Raw genomic sequence first — 19,786 nt, forward strand, 5'->3', positions numbered from 1 at the left:
TGGCCATGAAACATGACAGTCAGTTAAAATTGGTGGACGTAAAGGGAAACGTACAGTTGGATGACAGTGATGAGGATAGTAAGAAAGAGCAGCATAGTCAAAGGCATGGTGAGGATCTATTTAAATATGTCCAAGGTTTGACGAGAAGGAGATGGAAGGAAGCCTTTTTCATTTCATTTGAGAAGGTCGCTAAACAAATGAAATGTCCACAGGACATGTGGGTATTACTGATTCAAACAAAGCTGGTAGGTAGGGCTAGTGAAGTGTTTGCATCACTACCGGAGGAGGTATCTGGGACGTATGAGGAGGTGAAAAAATCCATCTTCGGTGCATATGAACTAGTGCCTGAAGCCTACAAAGGTTTAGAAATTTAAGGAAATAATTTGGTCAAACATACATGGAGTTTGAAAGGATCAAACAGAGTAACTTTGATAGGTGGATAAGGGCTTTGAAAATAGACCAAACGTATGAAGCTCTCAGAGAAATTATACTTTTGGAGGAGTTTAAAATTTCAATTCCTGATGTAGCAGCAGAAATGGCAGATGATTATGAATTAGTTCATAAATCAAAGCTTGGTTTCCAACATCAGTTTCAGCCTGTGAGGGACAGAAACTGGGGACATGAGAAATACTCAAGTGGTAGAGGTAAAGGTGATCTGATGGGAGATAATAAGGAGAGTGTACCTCAGATTAAAAATGAAATCCAGGAGGGTGGAAAAGAAATGAAAAGTTTCAAATGTTTTCACTGTAATAAACTAGGCCATGTAAAGTCACCGTGTTGGTGGTTGAAGAAAAGCACTGGGAAGGCTGATATGGTAAAACAGGATAAGACAGTGGGGTTTGTTGAAGTGGTAAAGGAAAGCCCAAGTGAAGCAGAGGAGGTGCAAAAGATTGTACAGCCTGATCAAGAGGCTATTGATAATAAGGTGCCAGATCTCTTTAAAGAATTTACTTATGTGGGTAAAGTTTACTCATGTGTAGGTGAAGAAGTCACAATTTTAAGAGATACGGGAGCTAGTCAATCTTTAATGGTAAGAGGTGAGGAGTTATGTAGTTTGGGAAGAAAATTGCCAGAAAAGGTGGTACTATGTGGAATTCAGGGTGAGAGGAGTAGTGGTCAATTATATAAGGTAAGATTGGAAAGTCCAGTGAAGAGAGGTGAAGTGGTAGTAGGAGTAATAGAGAAACTATCTTGTCCAGGAATGCAGTTTATCTTGGGTAATGATATAGCTGGATCGCAGGTGGGAGTAATGCCTACTGTGGTTGATAAGACAGTGGCAAATCAGACAACTGAAGTGTTGAAGGACGAATATCCTGAGATTTTTCCGGATTGTGTAGTAACAAGGTTGCAAAGTCACAGGTTAAGACAAGAGGAGAAATCAAAGAGTGAAGGATGAAGTGGAAGGGCAATTATCAGAAACTATTTTTGATCAGATGGTTGAAAAAGAACAAGAACAGGTGGAGGATGAGGAGGATATTTTTAGTTCAGGAAAATTGGCGGAGTTACAACAGAAAGATGTAGAAATAAACCGGATGTATCAGAAAGCATACAACCGTTAGGTACCGTCTGGTATTGGTACCATCACTATGGTGAGAAGAGGAATCTGCATGTATACCAGAGTGTTATTACCGTAAAAGTGATGTCTTGATGAGAAAATGGAGACCTTTACTTATGCAGGCGGATGAAAAGTGGGCAGACATTCATCAAGTATTATTGCCGGTAGGGTAGAGCAAGGAGGTGTTGCGAGTTGCACATGATGTACCAGTGGGAGGTCATTTGGGAATAAGGAAAACTCAAGCTAAAATCCAAAAACATTTTTATTGGCCTGGACTACATAAAGATGTAGTTAAATTTTGTCAATCATGTCACACATGTCAAGGGACACCTCAAGCAGTGATAAACACAGCGACCTTAATACCCATTCCAGCATTTGAGGAACCTTTTACAAGGGTCCGAATTGATTGCGTAGGACCGCTTCCGAAAACGAAAAGTAGGAATCAATATCTTTTTTTTTTAATAAATATTTTATTGAAAATTTTTGGTCAACCAACACAGTACATTGTGCATCCTTTACACAATATTATAACAACACAAATAACAATGACCTATTTTATAAACAAAAATGAATAAATAATAAATAACAAAAATGAAAACTAACCCTTATCACAAGTAACACTCTCCAAAAATATAATTTAACAGTCCAATATATAATTATCTGTCGCAACGACCTATACATATTATACAGTATATATTAACAACCCTGAGAGTCCTTCTGGTTCCTCCCCCCCCCCCCCCCCCGATCCTGGGCTGCTGCTGCTGCCTTCTTTTTTCCATTCCATCTATCTTTCTGCGAGGTATTTGACGAACGGTTGCCACCGCCTGGTGAACCCTTGAGCCGACCCCCTTAGAACGAACTTAATCCGCTCTAGCTTTATAAACCCTGCCATGTCATTTATCCAGGTCTCCACCCCTGGGGGCTTGGCTTCTTTCCACATTAACAATATCCTGCGCCGGGCTACTAGGGACGCAAAGGCCAAAACATCGGCCTCTCTCGCCTCCTGCACTCCCGGCTCTTGTGCAACCCCAAATATAGCCAACCCCCAGCTTGGTTCGACCCGGACCCCCACTACTTTTGAAAGCACCTTTGTCACCCCCATCCAAAACCCCTGTAGTGCCGGGCATGACCAAAACATATGGGTATGATTCGCTGGGCTTCTCGAACACCTCGCACACCTATCCTCCACCCCAAAAAATTTACTGAGCCGTGCTCCAGTCATATGCGCCCTGTGTAATACCTTAAACTGAATCAGGCTTAGCCTGGCACACGAGGACGACGAGTTTACCCTGCTTAGGGCATCTGCCCACAGCCCCTCCTCGATCTCCTCCCCCAGCTCTTCTTCCCATTTCCCTTTTAGTTCATCTACCATAGTCTCCCCTTCGTCCCTCATTTCCCTATATATATCTGACACCTTACCATCCCCCACCCATGTCTTTGAGATCACTCTGTCCTGCACCTCTTGTGTCGGGAGCTGCGGGAATTCCCTCACCTGTTGCCTCGCAAAAGCCCTCAGTTGCATATACCTGAATGCATTCCCTTGGGGCAACCCATATTTCTCGGTCAGCGCTCCCAGACTCGCGAACTTCCCATCCACAAACAGATCTTTCAGTTGCGTTATTCCTGCTCTTTGCCACATTCCATATCCCCCATCCATTCCCCCCGGGGCAAACCTATGGTTGTTTCTTTTCGGGGACCCCCCCAAGGCTCCAGTCTTTCCCCTATGCCATCGCCACTGTCCCCAAATCTTCAGTGTAGCCACCACCACCAGGCTTGTGGTGTAGTTCCTCGGTGAGAACGGCAATGGGGCTGTCACCATAGCCTGTAGGCTAGTCCCCCTACAGGACGCCCTCTCTAATCTCTTCCACGCCGCTCCCTCCTCCTCTCCCATCCACTTACTCACCATTGAAATATTAGCGGCCCAATAATACTCACTTAGGCTCGGTAGTGCCAGCCCCCCCCTATCCCTGCTACGCTGTAAGAATCCCTTCCTCACTCTCGGGGTCTTCCCGGCCCACACAAAACCCATGATGCTCTTTTCAATCCTTTTTAAAAAAGCCTTCGTGATCACCACCGGGAGGCACTGAAACACAAAGAAGAATCTCGGGAGGACCACCATCTTAACCGCCTGCACCCTTCCTGCCAGTGACAGGGATACTATATCCCATCTCTTGAAATCCTCCTCCATTTGTTCCACCAACCGCGTTAAATTTAACCTATGCAATGTGCCCCAATTCTTGGCTATCTGGATCCCCAGGTAACGAAAGTCCCTTGTTACCTTCCTCAACGGTAGGTCTTCTATTTCTCTACTCTGCTCCCCTGGATGCACCACAAACAACTCACTTTTCCCCATGTTCAATTGATACCCTGAAAAATCCCCAAACTCCCCAAGTATCCGCATTATTTCTGGCATCCCCTCCGCCGGGTCTGCCACGTTTAGTAGCAAATCGTCCGCATACAAAGATACCCGGTGTTCTTCTCCTCCTCTAAGTACTCCCCTCCACTTCTTGGAATCCCTCAACGCTATTGCCAGGGGCTCAGTCGCCAGTGCAAACAATAATGGGGACAGAGGGCATCCCTGCCTTGTCCCTCTATGGAGCCGAAAATATGCAGATCCCCGTCCATTCGTGACCACGCTCGCCATCGGGGCCCTATACAACAGCTGCACCCATCTAACATACCCCTCTCCAAAACCAAATCTCCTCAACACCTCCCACAAATAATCCCACTCCACTCTATCAAATGCTTTCTCGGCATCCATCGCCACTACTATCTCCGTTTCCCCCTCTGGTGGGGCCATCATCATTACCCCTAACAGCCTCCGTATATTCGTGTTCAGCTGTCTCCCCTTCACAAACCCAGTTTGGTCCTCGTGGACCACCCCCGGGACACATTCCTCTATTCTCATTGCCATTACCTTGGCCAGGATCTTGGCATCTACATTTAGGAGGGAAATAGGTCTATAGGACCCGCATTGTAGCGGGTCCTTTTCCTTCTTTAAGAGAAGCGATATCGTTGCTTCAGGCATAGTCTGGGGCAGTTGTCCCCTTTCCTTTGCCTCATTAAAGGTCCTCGTCAATACCGGGGCGAGCAAGTCCACATATTTTCTGTAGAATTCGACTGGGAATCCATCCGGTCCCGGGGCCTTTCCCGCCTGCATGCTCCTAATTCCTTTCACCACTTCTTCTACCTCGATCTGTGCTCCCAGTCCCACCCTTTCCTGCTCTTCCACCTTGGGAAATTCCAGCCGATCCAAGAAGCCCATCATTCTCTCCCTCCCATCCGGGGGTTGAGCTTCATATAATTTTTTATAAAATGTCTTGAACACTCCATTCACTCTCTCCGCTCCCCGCTCCATCTCTCCTTCCTCATCCCTCACTCCCCCTATTTCCCTCGCTGCTCCCCTTTTCCTCAATTGGTATGCCAGCAACCTGCTCGCCTTCTCCCCATATTCGTACTGTACACCCTGTGCCTTCCTCCATTGTGCCTCTGCAGTGCCCGTAGTCAGCAAGTCAAATTCTACATGTAGCCTTTGCCTTTCCCTGTACAGTCCCTCCTCCGGTGCTTCCGCATATTGTCTGTCCACCCTCAAAAGTTCTTGCAGCAACCGCTCCCGTTCCTTACTCTCCTGCTTCCCTTTATGTGCCCTTATTGATATCAGCTCCCCTCTAACCACCGCCTTCAGCGCCTCCCAGACCACTCCCACCTGGACCTCCCCATTATCATTGAGTTCCAAGTACTTTTCAATGCACCCCCTCACCCTTAGACACCCCCCCCCCCCCCTCATCTGCCATTAGTCCCATGTCCATTCTCCAGGGTGGGCGCCCTCCTGTTTCCTCCCCTATCTCCAAGTCTACCCAGTGTGGAGCGTGATCCGAAATGGCTATAGCCGTATACTCCGTTCCCCTCACCTTCGGGATCAACGCCCTTCCCAGCACAAAAAAGTCTATTCGCGAGTAGACTTTATGGACATAGGAGAAAAACGAGAACTCCTTACTCCTAGGTCTGCTAAATCTCCACGGGTCTACACCTCCCATCTGCTCCATAAAATCTTTAAGTACCTTGGCTGCTGCCGGCCTCCTTCCAGTCCTGGACTTCGACCTATCCAGCCCTGGTTCCAACACCGTATTAAAATCTCCCCCCATTATCAGCTTTCCCATCTCTAGGTCCGGAATGCGTCCTAGCATCCGCCTCATAAAATTGGCATCATCCCAGTTCGGGGCATATACGTTTACCAAAACCACCGTCTCCCCCTGTAGTTTGCCACTCACCATCACGTATCTGCCCCCGTTATCCGCCACTATAGTCTTTGCCTCGAACATTACCCGCTTCCCCACTAATATAGCCACCCCCCTGTTTTTCGCATCTAGCCCTGAATGGAACACCTGCCCCACCCATCCTTTGCGTAGCCTAACCTGGTCTATCAGTTTCAGGTGCGTTTCCTGTAACATAACCACATCTGCCTTAAGTTTCTTAAGGTGTGCGAGTACCCGTGCCCTCTTTATCGGCCCGTTCAGCCCTCTCACGTTCCACGTGATCAGCCGGGTTGGGAGGCTTCCTACCCCCCCCCCCCCCCCCCCTTGTCGATTAGCCATCCCCTTTTTCCAGCTCCTCACCCGGTTCCCACACAGCTGTATCTCCCCCAGGCGGTGCCCCCCCCCCCCGCCCATCCCCTTCCATACCAGCTCCCCCCTCTCCCCAGCAGCAGCAACCCAGTAATTCCCCTCTTCCACCCTCCCCGCTAGATCCCCCGCTAGCGTAATTACTCCCCCCATGTTGCTCCCAGAAGTCAGCAAACTCTGGCCGACCTCGGCTTCCCCCCGTGACCTCGGCTCGCACCGTGCGACGCCCCCTCCTTCCTGCTTCTCTATTCCCGCCATGATTATCATAGCGCGGGAACCAAGCCCGCGCTTCTCCCTTGGCCCCGCCCCCAATGGCCAACGCCCCATCTCCTCCACCTCCCCTCCTCCCCCCATCACCACCTGTGGAAGAGAGAAAAGTTACCACCTCACAGGATTAGTACATAAAACTCCTCTTTCCCCCCTTTATAACCCCCCTCTTCGCCCCCCCACATTCGCCCCACCACTTTGTTCAAACGTTCTTTTTAATAACCCGCTCATTCCAGTTTTTCTTCCACAATAAAAGTCCACGCTTCATCCGCCGTCTCAAAGTAGTGGTGCCTCCCTCGATATGTGACCCACAGTCTTGCCGGTTGCAGCATTCCAAATTTTATCTTCTTTTTATGAAGCACCGCCTTGGCCCGATTAAAGCTCGCCCTCCTTCTCGCCACCTCCGCACTCCAGTCTTGATAAACGCGGATCACCGCGTTCTCCCATTTACTGCTCCGAGTTTTCTTTGCCCATCTAAGGACCATTTCTCTATCCTTAAAACGGAGGAATCTCACCACTATGGCTCTGGGAATTTCTCCTGCTCTAGGTCCTCGCGCCATCACTCGGTATGCTCCCTCCACCTCCAACGGACCCGCCGTGGCCTCCGCTCCCATTAACGAGTGCAGCATCGTGCTCACATATGCCCCGACGTCCGCTCCCTCCGCACCTTCAGGAAGACCGAGAATCCTCAGGTTGTTCCTCCTTGCGTTGTTCTCCAGTGCCTCCAACCTTTCCACACATCGTTTCTGATGTGCCTCATGCGTCTCCGTCTTCACCACCAGGCCCTGTATGTCATCCTCATTCTCGGCTGCCTTTGCCTTCACGACCCGAAGCTCCCGCTCCTGGGTCTTTTGTTCCTCATTTAGCCCTTCGATCGCCTGTAGTATCGGGGCCAACAGCTCTTTCTTCATTTCCTTTTTGAGCTCTTCCACACAGCATTTCAAGAACTCTTGTTGTTCAGGGCCCCATGTTAAACTGCCACCTTCTGACGCCATCTTGGTTTTTGCTTGCCTTCCTTGCCGCTGTTCTAAAGGATCCACTGCAATCCGGCCACTTTCTCCTCCTTTTTTCATCCGTATCCAGGGGGGATTCCCTTCTGGTTTACCGCACAGTGTTTTTAGCCGTCAAAATTGCCGTTGGGACTCCTATCAAGAGCCCAAAAGTCTGTTTCACCGGGAGCTGCCGAAACGTGCGACTCAGCTGGTCATCGCCGCATCCGGAATCAATATCTTTTGACTATAATGGAGTGTTTACTAGGTTTCCAGTCGCCATTCCAGTATGTAATATTACAGCTAAAAAGATTGCGGAGGAATTATGTAAATTCTTTACTAGATATGGACTACCCACAGAAATACTATCGGATTAAGGATGGAATTTTAGCTCAAGGCTATTCAAAGAAGTTATGGATAGCTTAGGAATAAAACAATTTAAATCAACTGCATACCATCCAGAATCGCAGGGAGTGTTAGAAAGGTGGCATCAGACATTTAATATTGAGGGCTTATTGTCAAGATTATCCAGAGGATTGGGATAAAGGAATTCCATTTGTAATGTTTGCAATTAGGGATGCACCTAATGAGTCACCCAAATTTAGTCCTTTTGAACTAATTTTTGGTCATCACTTAAGAGGTCCATTTAAATTGATTAAGAAAAAATTGGTGAGTGAGCAATCGGAAATTACATTATTGGATTAAGTGTCAAATTTTAGGGAACGATTAAATAGGGCAGGTGAATTGGCGAGACAACATTTAAAAGTTGCACAACATGTAATGAAATGGGTAGCAGACAAGAAATCCAAAGTTCGTGGAGATAAAGTTTTAGTGTTGTTACCAGTGATAGGCGAACCTTTAAAAGTTAGGTTTTGTGGACCTTATCAGATTGAAAGGAAATTAAGTGAGGTGAATTATGTGGTAAAAACACCAGATAGAAGGAAGACTCACCGAGTGTGTCATGTGAATATGCTTAAAAGGTACTCTGAAGGGGAAGGAGAGACAAAGGAGGAGGTTTTAATGATTCTAACTCAAAGTGACGAACCAAATCCAGGTGACTGTGAATTTGACATACCTCAAATTAAATTGGAAAATGAGGAGGTTTTTAAAAATTGGGATAAATTGTTGAGTTACCTTCCAGAGGAAAAACGGACTGACCTAAAAGAGTTATTGATATCACGTGGGCAAGTTTGTAGAGATAAATTGGGATGTACTAAAATGACTATGCATGATGTAAATGTGGGAAATGCTGATCCAATCAAACGACATCCATATAGGCTTAACCCGTTAAAATTGGCACAGGTTAACAAAGAGATTGAGAGTATGTTTAAAAATGGCATATTTGAAGTGGGTTGCAGTAATGGAGCTCACCCTTAGTGATGGTACCAAAACCAGACGGTACCTAACGGTTGTGCATGGACTATAGAAAGGTTAATGCAGTTACAAGATCTGACTCTTATCCTATCCCACGTTTGGAGGATTGCATTGAGAAAGTGGGACAATCAGCTTTTATTTCCAAATTGGATTTAGTTAAAGGTTACTGGCAGGTAGCTTTATCCAAAAGGGCGAAGATTCTGTGACTCCAGGTGGTATATACCAATTCAAAGTTATGCCATTTGGCATGAAAAACGCCCCAGCCACATTTCAACGGTTAACTAACAAAGTTGTTTCAGGATTACCCAATTGTGCGGTATACATCGACGATCTGGTAATTTTCAGCCAGACATGGAGAGATCATTTAAAACATCTGATGGAGTTATTCAATTGACTTCAGGAGGTGGGTTTGTTGATAAATCTAGCCAAAAGTGAATATGAAAAAGCCCAAGTCACTTTCCTTGGCCATACAATTGGACAGGGTCGAATAGTCACAAGGGATGGGGAAACCACTGTTATTGAGGAGTTTCCAATACCTTCATCACAGAGGGAAATAATGCGATTTCTTGGCATGAGTGGATTTGATTGAACATTTGTGCAAAAGTTTTGTAGCGAGATTGCTCCACTGATGGACTTGCTGAAGAAACGTCACAAATTTCAGTGGACAGCGGAGTTTCAACAGGCATTTGACTGCCTGAAAGCTGTGATAACCAATGCTCCTGTGTTGGAGAATTACAAGGGACTCTGTGAACAGATTGAACTAAAGTATCTGACTTTAAAGAGACATGCCGAGGCGTAGAGAAATGGATGGATCGTGCAGAGACCTTCTTGTTGAAAGAGACTGTCAATCGAGAAGGATTCCAGTTGGAGGAAGAAGAAAAAAAAAGGGCTATATTATTGTACCTGTTTGCGTGTGGGTTTTTTAAAACAAAAAAGTATATTTATTGTGTGCATTTCTTAAAGGATAGTGAAAAGGTGAAAAATGAAACCATCTTGAAGTTGATGGTTTATTTTTTTGTCTTGGAGGGGAGGTGTAATGAGAATGTCACTTTAAGAAATGTCTGTCTGCTCATGTTACTGCAGTGATGTCAGACTGTGGGTGGAGCTGAGCTCTGGCTCTGCTTTTTAGTTTCACTTTGAGAAAAGCTTGGGTGTGTCTGTTTTTTTGGTTTTGTTTTCAGTGTTGGAGCTGAAGCCAGACAAAGCAGGTGTACTGCTGTTCTCTCTGCCATGCAAAGACTATCTCTCGATCATTTGGTGAATTCGGAAGTGTAGTGGAGGACATGCCCCTGTCTACCTCAATGGGAACGAAGTAGAAAGGGTCGAGAGCTTCCAAGTTTTTAGGTGTACAGGTCACCTGTACACCTGTCTTGGTCCCCCTATGCCGACACTATAGTTAAGAAAGCCCACCGACGACTCTACTTTCTCAGAAGACTAAGGAAATTTGGCATATCAGCTACGACCCTCACCAACTTCTACAGATGCACCATAGAAAGCATTTTTTCTGGTTGTATCACAGCTTGGTATGGAGCCTGTTCTGCCCAAGACAGCAGGAAACTACAAAAGGTTGTGAATGAAGCCCAGTCCATCATGCAAACCAGCCTCCCATCCATTGACTCTATCTATAATTCCCACTGTCTCAGAAAGGCAGCCAGCATAATTAAGGACCCCACGCACCCCGGACATACTCTCTTCCACCTTCTTCCGTCAGGAAAAAGATACCATAGTTTAAGGTCACGTACCAACCGACTCAAGAACAGCTTCTTCCCTACTGCCATCAGACATTTGAATGGACCTACCTCGTATTAAGTTGATCTTTTTTCTACACCTTGCTATAACTGTAACATTATAATCTGCAGTCTCTCCTTCCTTCCCTATGTACGGTATGCACTGTTTGTATAGCATGCAAGAAACAATACTTTTCACTGTATACTAATACATGTGACAATAATAAATCAAATCAAATCAAAATTATAAATGTTCTCAGTAGTGAATGTAAACCTGATGTGCTTCTGTTGAAAGGTGTTTCTTTTGTCTTCTGGATGTTGTTTGGGAAGTTATTAAGGATTAATTAGTGTGGAATTAATGGTTGCTAAGATGTTCACTATGTTTTAAAAAGGTTAACTTGAGTTCATAGAAGAAACATTGGGCGCGGTTCTCCGCTCCCGCGCCGGTTGGGAGAATCGCCTGGGTCGCCAGATTTTCCCGCGACGCCGGTCCGAAGCCCTCCCGCGATTCTCCCAAGCGGCGAGAACGGCCCCGTCGAGTTCCGCGCGGCGCAGGCCGGAGAATCGCCCGAGACACCCAAAATGGCGATTCTCCGGCACCCCTGCTATTCTCAGGCCCAGATGGGCCGAGCGGCAAGCCCAAAACAGCGGGTTCCCCCCGGCGGCGTCCACACCTGGTCGCTGCCGGCGGGAACAGCGCAGGATCGCTGGGGGGGGGGGGGGGGGGATCCTGCCTCAAATGGGGTCTGACCCGCGATCGGTGCCCACCGTCCTCTCTGAAGGAGGACCTCCTTTCTTCCGCAGCCCCGCAAGATCCGTCTGACATCTTCTTGCGGGGCGGACTCGGAGAGGACGGCAACCACGCATGCGCGGGTTGGCGCCGGCCAACCCCCGCATGCGCGGGTGACGCCAGTTATGCGGCACCGGCCGCGTCATGTATGCGGCGCCGCCTTTGCGCCAAGGCCTGCCGCGTGTAAATGACGCGGCGCCGCTCCTAGCCCATTATCGGGCCCTGAATCAGTCGGGATAGGGGTCGTTTCACGCCGTCGTGAACCTCGACGGCGTTCACGACGGCGCAAACACTCTGACTCCATTTCGGAGAATCCCGCCCAATGTTTTGCTTTAAAAAAAAATACTTTTCCATTTCTGCTGTCCCACACCTGCAGAGTGGGCCGTGTGCTCCCCATACCACAATCTATTAAAAGTTGTGGGTCAGGTGAACTCCATGGTACACTTTGGGGTTCTCTAAACCCTGGCCCATAACAGTGTTAACTCAGAGCCTGACAAGTTGGCATTCGTGATCCCCTTCACTTGATAGTCAATTTTGAATCCTCTTTTCTGCTGGTAAAAGATTAAATATTTTATTTGCCAATTAGTTTATATTTCCCAATTTGTCTTTTGCTCATCTACTGTTAGATTTTTACACAAGGAAGGGGGGTTGTAATTACTATGTGACAAGTTGACATTGAAAGTTTCCATTATTAAAGCAAACAAAAAAACATTATAAAAATAAGCAATAAGTGAATGACTTTAAAATGGGGTCTGAATTGCATTCACATGCTCTGATCCAATTATTCTCCAGCCTCAAGCATTATTTCACCTGAAAACTACACTTGATTGTTGACTCCCATGTGCAATGCCACAAGAGTTCAACTAATACATTAACAATTTTAGATGTCCCTGTAAAGGCTACTTTACAAGGTATTTGTCTCTCTGTAGCCACTTCTTTGGCCCTTTATGGTCACGACTGGCCATATTAATGTAGGATCTCTCACTTCTCATTCAATTGTTTTGACCCTTGAATCACATTCACCAACTGCCATAATCCATCTGAAGTCCTCGGACATATGTTGCCACCGACAATGGCCACGTCTGTTAACACGCTCTCACTCCAGTCACAATGGTAGTGATTGCACAGAATCTCCAGAGATTCCCTCTCCAACCGTTTTTAACGGTCTAGTGGACTCTGGCAACACTGATATAACAGCAGTGAGTCTTTACAAATCCATAATCTATTGGTCTTCCTGTCCAATTGTATAACACACAAAGTAACACTATGTGAATCAGCACACTGGTTAGAGATGGGTTTTAAAATGTTAACATCTGGCCTGAACTCAGCCCACTCGTTCTTTGGTGTTAACATTCAACCCATTGAGAAGTGAATACAAATTAATATTAAGAGCATAAAATATATGTATGCATTTCACCCTATGGACCTCAATAAGATGTTTAGATGCGATGTCTTTAAATTAGTTTTTTTATTTTTATTTCTTTCCTTTTTGATGCAGGTTCAGAGCCTCCAGGAATGGCAGATGTGCATGACCCAGAAGCAAAATGTAGTATTGCACTCTGATGCAAAAGAATCCATTCTCCCACAGCATATGTTTATTAATTCATCTGAATACACACCACAGTCATTTCTCTTGAACAATCACCTAAGCCCCACCTCAAGGCAAGATACTCACTTGGAATGTTCAATGCAAGAATTTCCTGATTCTGGCTTTCAGTCTTCAGACGTCACCCACAATTGTCTCAAAGCTTCCCTGAATTCTCTTCCGAGTTCTTCAGGGAGCACGAGCACAGTTGTAGAAGTATCCCGTGAAATTGTGAACAAAGACTACGAGTGCCTAACAAAGAAACTTGAGCCAGAAGCCCTAGACTCCAGCCCCACACAATGCAATAAAGAAAACTGCAACATTGAACAGGAAAGCAGCCTTATACTGCAGTATCTCAATTCAGTAAGGCAGTTGGATGCTGCAGAGGATGATGAGAATTTTAGCCAGAGGACAGAATGCAGCAGCAGCAATGATGTTTCCCTCTTTGGTGCTTCAGTGGAATTGTCTGGAGATAGCAGTACCAGGATTCCAGAAGCCCGCTGTCAAGCAGAAGAACGTGTCATTGAAACTGACATTGTCGCCTCTATAGACATGCAAGGAAAAAAACATGACGCTGTCCCTGAGGCACTGTTAAATAAATAGTTAACTGTAATTGGTTATGGGTTAAGAACAGTGCTAATAAGCTCATAATATTTTTGTCAATATGCATACTTGCGTGAAAGCAAAATGTTAAACCCTAAATGTGTTTTGAATGGTGCAAAAAATATCACAAAAATAAAATGCTATTATTATCATTAGACAATATACACTTTTCAAAAGCTCTTTAAAGATTCGATTTAAATGTAATGCTAGCAATTACTACTGTATTTCATTTTTATCATCAGCGTTCCAGCTAGCAATCATTTGCAGTCTCTAGTGTCTAATATGGTTTTCCCCTCTGGACTTTCAGAGCCATATCCTGGTTCACAATCTGCATGTGTGACTCCATACCTCCTCTCAGCATGATGGATGGCATGATTGAGATGATCAACTTTTCGTGTGAAGTATGATAGGTGTGAAATTGTATCCCACCCTGGCAAAGCATATTGAAGTAGCAATCTTGAATGTCATCAGTTTGCCATCTTGTTCTCTAATCACAGCTTTTGTCGGTGAAAACATATTCCTCACTATTGCAACAATTAGTTATTTCTGCGAATGAGGTGATGCTCTTGTCGGACTGATTGAGCACAACTCCACCAAATAGGATAATACTCGAGTAGTTTTGACAGATGTGAACTACCATAATTTCACAAATATTCTAACTTGCCCTACGACAAACACTCTGAGTGTCACAAGGATTCTAAAAGGTAACCAATATCTGAGATCTGCTTTGGTAGCCAGTAGGATGTTTTGTTTTAAATATGAAACCAAAATCAGCTCAAAGTGTGTGATTGTGCATTTTATAGTATTGCTGAGTAGCTTGTAGATCCATCTTTGGGAAAGAGCAAGATGTATTGGGCCTTCAAACCAATAATTAAGTTTACGAGATGCATTACATAGTATGGTCTTGAGATGCAGACCAGGAAAGACTTAGATATGACCATTAATCTTACAAAAGCTGTAGTGGACTTTGCAATAACATTTGGCATTCCTTTATTTAAATTACTACTGATCATTATTCCATAATCCTTCCTTTGTGTGTCTGTGGGCAGCAGGTGAAGATGAAACCAAACTCACTGTGATGTCTTCCACTGTCAAAAAACATGGCAGACTATTGTTATCTAGAACCTGTGAAATGGAATCTGCTATCAGCAGAGAGGAGGGGGAAATGAATTTACTGGAGAACTACTTTTGTGAAATTATGGTAGAAAGAAAAGCAAAATGGCCTGCTTATGCCCATCACTATTATATCCTGTTATGTGTAGCCACATGCTTAGGAGCAATTCCTTTTGAGCTTCACTATAAATTTTGATGTGTAGCATGGAATAAGCTACAAATCTGACCTAATAGGTCTATTTGCTATTGAACTTGGATATAGAGATTAAAACTGAAGAAAACATTACTAACACTGGCAAGATTGCATCCTTTATTTGAGTGATTTATAGTTTCCTTTTCTCTAAAGAAAATAAATATATATGTTTGCATTATTAGGGCTATTGATAAAGTGCATGAAACATGTATCCTTGACACTTCCTGACGTAAAGGAATGTTTATTGAAAGTTAAGGCAAATAACTAAGCACTAAAATATGCATGTAAATCTTACTCAGAATTTTTTTTATTTTTCAACCAAATTTATTTTCCAATGGCAGTTTAAAGAATGGAAATAATATCCTAAGTATAAAGTGACCAGTAACTTTGGCCTAACCTGGGTGCACGTATTTGTAGTGGTAACTCTTACGTTCTATAAAACCAATGCAAAATTCATTTTTATTTTGTGTTGGTTCAAGGAAGCATATCTCTTCAGAAGTGTGAATTTAAACTCTGGGAGCCCAAATATTTTCTGGGCTAATATAAGAATTGATAACCGTATGGGAAAAGAGTTGGAATGAACAGTGTTATGTCACTAAGAATTTCAAATCTTTCACATGAAAGTTCCATTGTGTTATTACTTTTGCCTGTAGGGATTTGATATCTGGGTCGAATTTGCATATTCCTGAAACAAAACAAATACACGGTCCTCAGATTTGTGCATACTGCAGTGAAATGTGCCGCAGTACCCACTGAACACACATATGTGATCAATGAATTCCAATTGTCTCTTCATCATTGTAAAATTAAAAACTAACTACCAGATTGCTTTCTGTCTTTTTCAAATTTTACCTAAACAAATGCCTTTAATATTTTATATGTACAATACATTGTTTTATTGTTGTGGGTGCTTGAAATGCAATCATTCGGAATGGTTTTCTTTATTGATCATATTACCATTGATCCTTCTAAGTTATTGACTATCAGCTGTACAATAATACACTTGTTTTGTTAGATAATATATTTTTTAATGAATTTACTTTACTAATTTAACCTGATTTGACACTGCTATATTAATCTTTTTTGGGACATGAATCCTTCTCAATACTGTCAACTGGAATCACATTTGTCTTAAATAAAATCAGATAACAAAGCCTATGATCAAGAATCCAAAATCTTGAGCTGATAAAATTCACAAGCAATTTATGAATTTATAAAATAATCTTCTTTATACACTGCTCCCAGAATTAGATTTATAGCATGAGTCATGTAGATCTATCATATATATACATAAAGTCATATATATATATATATATATATGACTTTATCAGCAGCATAATACTACCATCACCCCAAGAATTCTCAGGTCATTTGTTATGTGGTAGAAATAAAATTGCAAATGCTGAAAGTTGAAATTCAAATGCAAGTTGCATCAGATGGAAAGAAAAAATGAGTTACGGTTTTGTGATGATTGGTGTTGACACAAAACATTAGCTTTTATCAAATTTATCGCCATCCACAATGGCACATTGTTCGTTTCTCCCCTGATTTCTTTTGAAATTCAACTTCAAATTGCAGTGAGTGGATCCTTTGCCAGACTTGTATGTTATGATGAATTTAGTTATTCATGCTGATAACCTGGTCTAATTTTGGTGTGAGCTCAATGTTCAGACCAAAACCAAAATGATTTTGTGGATGAAAGTTAATTAAGTTGAAGTACCTAGTTGGAACTTTGTCCCTGGTATCTAATGCCACACTGTCGGTGAAGACTAAAAAACTATTCTCTATCAAAATTGGAGTTTGTAGCACTGTAAGCAATTTCAATGTTGTTTCCAACAGTTGATCCAAAACTGCTTTATCAATTATCAGAACGTTAGAGATTTAAAGTTTTTGGTTTTATATAATGTTTTAACTTTGAAAATCACAATTTGTTTCCGTTTGATATGCTGATATGAAAAGTCTTTCGAGAAAAGTGCCTGGTATTGCAATTTCCTTTTCTTTATGATCATAATTATGTACTTTCTTAATGAATTTCAATTTAAATAATTTTCTAGTTTGGTGAAGTTTTTTAACAAATGCTTTTACTCCAGGAAGTTACTGACTTGCGTCTCCTCATAGTGCCAGTTGGGAAGGTCAGTTAATTGTGGCTATATTTGCAGCTTCAGGAGAGATATCAAAGATGCTGGGGCATATTTACCAGATCTTTGACCCCAAGAAATACCAACATCCTGGCATAAAGATGAAAAATGGGACAGAGACTTTTGCTGACTGTCTGCCCCTTTGTTGTTCCAAGGAATTCGCAAACAGGCAGAGCAGGGTCTGCACCTTCAATAGGTACAAGCAGGAACAAGTATTTGTTCCCAGATCTCTTAAATCTGTGTCTTCCTCTGACCAACATATTCACTTCAATGAGATACTCAGAAGCTGATGGGTGGTCTTGTGCCAGATCTCTCCCAAACCATTGCATTCTCCATTTTCTAGTGGGAGTGCCACCAGAGCGTCAGTTGATGCTTAGGCCCCCAGTGTTACTCTTGTTTCTATTCCAATATCTGGAAACATGCATGTAAGAGTGTGATCATGCCAAGATAATCATCTGGCCCACCAAATTTAGTTGCAGCTCAACTTGGACAGGGACAGCACATTTTTCATCCAAAAACCTGTCCTGAAAATTGGCTCCACTATTTATTTGTTCAAGTATAATATTTTATTTCTGTATTTGAAGGGGAAGAGTCTGGTTTACTGTTTACATTGTATTTATTTGAATACATTTTTGTACTTTTTTGTATTATACTTTAATACTTATTAAAATAAATTTTCAGGCATCTTTTTGAGTAAAGGTTTTGTGAACTTTTGTAATTTCCCTTTTAATTGATTTCCATCCATTTTGTAGTCTCCTGAATCCCACTTTAAAATCAATAGATGAAAGTGTTGCCAGGATTTTAAGAATTGTTGCCCATTTGAACATGAAAACAGCAATGTATTTAGTTACAGCCTTTAACTTTCTGTTAAATAGCCAGCCACTGTGTTTCAGCATCCTTTTATCTGATATTGAAGTGGTGTTGGAATTTACTGACACTTGAGTTTGTACAAAGCTGAGGCAATATGTCACCATATCTGACACCATAGGCGTGATCTACTGGACATGCTGTGCCCAAAAAGCAGCGTGCCGTGGAGCAACGTGGTCAGTAAATGTTGTGAGACCCCGCTCCAGGGATTTATCCGGCTTGCCACGCTTCACGGGATCTAACGCAATCTCCCAAGACATCGCAATGTGAAGCCACCCCAATGTGGGCGGGATCACTTTTTGGCAAATCTGCATATTAGAGTGAGACAGCTGGAGTCAATTTAATATGTAGTTCCCTGAGGTAACCAAGGCATTGGAATCTATCCCTTTCGCCTTGGAGATCTTGGGCGAGCGCTGTTCAATACTGGGACCAGGTGCTGGGCTGCTGAGGGAGAGAGGAGGCAAGAAAAATTTCCAAAGGCACAACAGTGGCCTGACGGTTGTGCTGCTGGCTACGGGCCCGGCGTGAGTAGCGGGGGCGACCAGGATACGGGCACTGGGTCTGGGGTTTCTAGGCACGGACCGCCATTGATGCGACCTGCAAGGCAGCCATCTGGCTGTGCACTCCACTGACTGCCCACTGTGGCGTGTAAATGTGCAGAGTGCCAACCCCCTCGGATCCACAGGCCCCAGCTGAATCATCAACGGGATGGGCATGGTCCGGCGCAACCAGTGGCCTACCAGGTGCTGACGCTCCGTGCATCCATTCAAGGCACTGCCCCATTGCAGGGGAAGAGCAGAGAGTGATGATCTTTGTGAGGGATTTCCAGGATGGAAGGCGTAGTGATTACAAAGATACATGAAGCTCTTTTTGAAGAACTAAACTAATTTTATTAACACTACTAAATTTGGGTGGGGGGTGGGGGCAAAGGAGACATGCGAGGCAGAGGCTGCCAGTGTAGGCTAGGGCCACCGTGTAGCCCGTTGGACCTGGATGGGCACAGGAGTACTCGCCATGATAACCTGTCTGCCCTTTACCCCCTGCGGGCAATGGATTTTGGAGTCCAACTAGAATTGGTTGGCATCTGCCTGGCGGCCCTTGTGGACGCACTGAGGCTGCACGGGCAGGAGCTGCTCGGGGAGGACCCTGCAGAACAAGAGCCTGCCCTAAAGAAGCAGGGGCCAGCCGGTGAAGCTGGAGAGTCAGCCGCCCAACAGGCCGAGGAGGTGGTGGGAAGGAAACGCCGCATCAGGCCTCCTGTATACCCACAGCGCTTGTCATTCGAGGACCAACCAGACTGAGCATGTCGCCGATGGCTGAGCAAGTAGACTGAGCGCGTCACCGATGGTGATGCACCTGGAACATAGGGTATGGGATAGGACACCCGTTGCCAGTGCCCATCAAGGTGACAGTTGCCTTGAACCTTTTTGCTACAGGGTTCTTCAAGGTGCCAAGTGGGGACTGTCTGAATCTCGCAGATGTCCGTTCACAGGTGCATCCACAGTGTCGCGGATGCCCTTTACACTGGGTGGCATAATACGTCAACTTCAGTCTGCACCAAGCCCAGATTGCCCGGGCAGCGGGATTCGCTGCAAGCCCGAGGTCCAGGGGGTGATAGGTGGGACACATGTCTCCCTATGGGCACCGTTCACGAGGGGGCGCCCTCCATTAATAGGAATAACTTGCACTCGATGAACGGTCACAGAACGGTACTCCGCTGCCTCCGGGGGCGGCCCCGGGGGGTACACCCGACAGTCCTGGGGGCCTGACCTCCCACATGTTTCACCCCTTTCCCCCCACCCAGCATACATCCCTCGCTCACCTCGAATGGAGGACCGCGGTAGTTTGGAATGTTTGTGAACAGGTGTTTATTTTTGAGTCCCAAGAAATGTAATATAATTCACAGCAATTGGTGTGTGACCACTGGCTGCACATCGTGCACGTCTGTGCCCGGTATCCAGGC

At 44.6% G+C, this 19,786-nt stretch overlaps 1 protein-coding gene across 4 annotated transcripts in view; it reads left to right on the plus strand.

The window, feature by feature from the left end:
- Positions 1-17,642, plus strand: part of cep97 (centrosomal protein 97) — a 118,598-nt gene extending 100,956 nt beyond the window's left edge. For all 4 annotated transcript variants that reach the window (XM_072513589.1, XM_072513591.1, XM_072513590.1 and 1 more), the window contains one exon: positions 12,823-17,642. In XM_072513589.1, the coding sequence (XP_072369690.1) occupies positions 12,823-13,512 (690 nt within the window). In that variant the 3' untranslated portion in view covers positions 13,513-17,642. The remainder of the gene's footprint in view (positions 1-12,822) is intronic.
- Positions 17,643-19,786: the final 2,144 nt, after the last annotated feature.

The sequence above is a fragment of the Scyliorhinus torazame genome, chromosome 8, assembly GCF_047496885.1.
Source record: "Scyliorhinus torazame isolate Kashiwa2021f chromosome 8, sScyTor2.1, whole genome shotgun sequence".
NCBI classification, from domain to species: Eukaryota; Metazoa; Chordata; class Chondrichthyes; order Carcharhiniformes; family Scyliorhinidae; genus Scyliorhinus; species Scyliorhinus torazame.